This window comes from Abrus precatorius, unplaced genomic scaffold (genome assembly GCF_003935025.1).
Source record: "Abrus precatorius isolate BTA unplaced genomic scaffold, Abrus_2018 Scaffold8, whole genome shotgun sequence".
Lineage (NCBI taxonomy): Eukaryota > Viridiplantae > Streptophyta > Magnoliopsida > Fabales > Fabaceae > Abrus > Abrus precatorius.
Genome location: NW_020874428.1, coordinates 10,337,599 through 10,341,785, shown reverse-complemented (window position 1 = coordinate 10,341,785; position 4,187 = coordinate 10,337,599). Strand labels below are relative to the sequence as shown.

The window sequence follows — 4,187 nt, the reverse complement described above, 5'->3', positions numbered from 1 at the left end:
AAAGGGTAATAATAATGTTAAATAGCCTTAAAATTTTAGTGATAGATACTTGTATATTCAATAGTTTACGAAAAATGTGAGAAAAAAAAAAAGAATCATAAGTATTTAAAATTTCATGACCAGTTAATCTTCTAATACCTTTGATTATTGAATTAGTCTTTTAAATTATTGTGCCATAACTTCAAATTTTTAATCTAATTTGTGTCATTACTTTGATACATTAGTTTATTACGACCACAAAAATATTTACATTTTAACATTTTGAGAGTCTACTATATGGTTATAGATTTGCTTGGCATGATTTCGTAAATACGATGACATAATTAATGTAGGTAGACATAAACACGAAGGTGTAAATATCAGAAAGATAATGCTGGATTTACAAGCTAAAAATAGAGGGAAGAAATGTACATGATGGGAAAGAGGTTGAGAAAGGTAGGGACAGTTATGCGCTGGTACAGTTGGCGCCTGAACCACAAAACCCACACCACACTCTGAAACAAAACAAAAAATATATAAAAAAAAAACCGATCTTCCATTATTACCCTCCCAATTCTTCTCTTTCGCTCGCATTACATAACCATAATCATAACCATATATACAATTATAAATCTGGGTTCCAAAACCTTCAATTCAATTCATAGCAAAAAGTAACGAACGATGAGGGAGATATTGCACGTGCAAGGTGGCCAATGCGGTAACCAAATCGGGTCCAAGTTCTGGGAAGTAATATGCGACGAGCACGGCATTGATCCCACCGGAAAGTACAGCGGCGATTCCGCCAACGATCTCCAACTCGAGAGAATCAACGTTTATTACAATGAGGCTTCCGGTGGCAGGTACGTTCCACGCGCCGTCCTCATGGATCTCGAACCAGGCACCATGGACAGCATCAGATCCGGCCCTTACGGCAAGATCTTCCGCCCCGATAACTTCGTCTTCGGCCAGTCCGGCGCTGGCAATAACTGGGCCAAAGGTCACTACACCGAAGGCGCTGAGTTAATCGATTCTGTTCTCGACGTCGTTCGCAAAGAGGCCGAAAATTGTGACTGCTTGCAAGGTATACTTCCTATTCTTTTTTAATTTCAGTGTGTAAAGTGTTCTTGACTGATTCGTCGTTTAACGGAACTTTTAGGAGTTTCTTTTTGTATTCGTGTGATGATTAGTGTGTTTTTCTGTGACGATGGATCTATTATAAAAAAATAAATAAATTAATGCTGACAGATCTGGATTCTGGAACTAAGCTAGAAGTGTTAGTTTTTCTTTTTATTTTTTTGTCATGTCAGCTTTATAGTGCAATAATTGATGCTTCCGTTTAAGGCACTCGATTGCTTGCTTTCTAGTGCGAAGACACGAAGGGACCACGTAGACTTGGTCGTTGAATGAAAAATATCTTTTTGTTTCGTGTTTATGATATGTGATAGTGAAATAGGGTCAGGTTGATTGGTAAACACCGATGATGTGATTTGCGAATGAACTTTGTATTTAAGTTAAGGGAAAATTGATAAACCAAAATTAGACATAATAAATGAAAAAAAATATGTTTAGATATAGATCTTTAGTTGGAAAGAGTAACAGTTCGTTACAGCCAGGATGTGACTTATGAGATCTTGCTTTATGGATTATAAGCCAAAATTGTTATGAGAATAGTTCTTTAACAGGGTGAGGAATGAAATTAGTTTGATTATGGTCTTATTTAAGTGACTTGTGAGATGCTACGGGCAATGTGATTTTTGATTGTTTGTGAACTTGCTTTGCGTATGTGTCATCTTGTGTTCCGTGTCTTAAATATGGAATCCTTTATCAGGTTTTCAGGTTTGTCACTCGCTTGGAGGTGGCACGGGTTCTGGAATGGGAACCCTCTTGATATCGAAGATCAGGGAGGAATACCCTGACAGAATGATGCTCACTTTCTCTGTTTTCCCTTCTCCAAAGGTCTCTGACACGGTTGTGGAGCCATACAATGCTACTTTATCTGTGCACCAACTCGTGGAGAATGCAGATGAGTGCATGGTTCTTGACAACGAAGCACTCTATGACATCTGCTTCAGGACTCTCAAACTCACCACTCCTAGTTGTGAGTATTCCTCTCCCACTCCCGCACGTGACAACAATAACTTTGTTGTGTAAAATAGATAAATAACCCCGTCTAAGATACAAGATAGACCAACAAAGTCAAGACATTATATTAAAAATTGTGTTAATTTTTTATTTAACATTTTATAAATAAAATCTTCATCTATATGGGATTATTTATTGCTTGTAGCAACTTGGACAAACCCTTATCTTTTTCTATCTCTATCTTTAATGGGTTTTTATTGCAGTTGGTGATCTGAACCACCTGATTTCTGCAACTATGAGTGGAGTTACCTGCTGCTTGAGGTTCCCTGGACAACTGAACTCTGACCTCAGGAAGCTGGCCGTGAATCTGATCCCATTCCCGCGTCTTCACTTCTTTATGGTTGGGTTTGCGCCTCTCACATCTCGTGGGTCACAGCAATACGTGTCTCTCACTGTCCCAGAACTCACACAGCAAATGTGGGACGCCAAAAACATGATGTGTGCCGCAGATCCCCGCCACGGCCGCTACTTGACGGCTTCTGCAATGTTCAGGGGAAAGATGAGCACCAAAGAGGTGGATGAACAAATGATCAATGTTCAGAACAAGAATTCTTCGTACTTTGTTGAGTGGATTCCCAACAACGTGAAGTCGAGTGTGTGTGATATCCCTCCCAAGAATTTGAAGATGTCGTGCACTTTCATTGGTAACTCCACCTCAATTCAAGAGATGTTTAGGAGGGTGAGTGAGCAATTCACTGCAATGTACCGCCGCAAAGCCTTCTTGCACTGGTATACAGGGGAAGGAATGGACGAAATGGAGTTCACTGAGGCAGAGAGTAACATGAACGATTTGGTAGCAGAATACCAGCAGTACCAGGATGCAACCGCGGACGAGGATGAAGAGTACGAAGAGGGTGAGGAGAATGTTTATGAGGAGCATTAGCTGAACCTCAACCAAATTTGCTACTAATCGTGTATCTAGCTGTGGCTGTCTGTACTTTGTTCGATTCTCCTTATTTCTCTTCTATTTTGGTGATTTTCATTTCCCTTTTTAAGTTTTAAGCATATTACTTTCGAATTGTTCCATATGTGCCCGCAGAGGATATCGTTGATTGTTTTATTATAGTTAATGTAAGTGTATGAATAAGAAAAGGTTGGCTCATTTAGATAAATCTTTCCTTTTCACGTACTATTTTTTCTCACATGCACTCGACGGAAATTTTTTATTTTAAAAATGTTTTAAAAAATAAAAAATTTATTAAATAAAGAAAAATAACGGCAAGAGATTTCTACGTAATACAATGTAAGGGACTTCTTTTATATGGTTTATCTTGTTTTAATTCTTTTGTAAAAACGATGTAAGGGACTTCTTTTTATGCAAGCGTTTACAAAGATGAAACTGTAATTAAGTCATTTGATAGAAATATTTTTTTTACATTACTATTTTTAAATTTTATTACATTTTTCTCATTCAAAGTTGATATATTTCTTAAAAGGTGTTTGATACTAAATTTATTTTTAAATAAATATTTATTTTAATTCTTAAAATTATAAATAATAGTTACTTTATTTTTTGTTTTTATAATAATTTTACTTTAATCTGTAATTTTTTAAATAATTTATTATATATATATATATATATAAATTAAAGTGATCAACACTTGTAAGTTGAAATATTAAAATGAGTATTTATTAATTTATTTTTACTTATTTTAAATTTATAAAAATAAAATAAAATTATTGTATATAAATAACATTTTTCATCACCGTTTATCCTTTTTTACTTGCCTTCCATTTCTTATTATGTATCAAAAAGTTGATTATCACGTAGCAATCAACTCTTTCCATCCCAATTGTAATGAAAGTACGTTAGTCTTCTCAATATTTTATTATTAAACTAATACTTTAAAAATTTATATTATTATTAAATTAGTATTTTAAAATTCTAAAATATTTTTTTATTGATTCCTAAAAAAATTAAAGTGGTGAGAAAAGAATTTTATCTTAATAATAAATTAAATTTTAAAAAAATAAAATTCTATCGGATCATTTTAGTAGTCTAAATTTTTTAAAATTCTATTTAATAACACTCTATGCATTAAGGACTAAGCTGAATTTTATTAATA

General features: G+C 34.4%; 1 protein-coding gene across 1 annotated transcript; it reads left to right on the top strand.

Annotated features, from left to right (window-relative positions):
• Positions 1 to 610: 610 nt before the first annotated feature.
• LOC113847528 (tubulin beta chain-like) lies at positions 611 to 3,056 on the top strand. Its single transcript, XM_027476694.1, has 3 exons — positions 611 to 1,060; positions 1,808 to 2,077; positions 2,325 to 3,056. The coding sequence occupies exons 1-3, from the start codon at positions 661 to 663 to the stop codon at positions 3,002 to 3,004; spliced, it is 1,350 nt and encodes a 449-aa protein (XP_027332495.1). The 5' UTR covers positions 611 to 660; the 3' UTR covers positions 3,005 to 3,056.
• Positions 3,057 to 4,187: the final 1,131 nt, after the last annotated feature.

Coding starts and splice junctions, on each gene's coding strand:
- LOC113847528 (XM_027476694.1), top strand. CDS start 661: ATGAGGGAGATATTGCACGTGCAAGGTGGCCAATGCGGTAACCAAATC. Junction 1,061..1,807: donor AAATTGTGACTGCTTGCAAG/GTATACTTCCTA, acceptor ATCCTTTATCAG/GTTTTCAGGTTTGTCACTCG. Junction 2,078..2,324: donor CAAACTCACCACTCCTAGTT/GTGAGTATTCCT, acceptor TTTTTATTGCAG/TTGGTGATCTGAACCACCTG.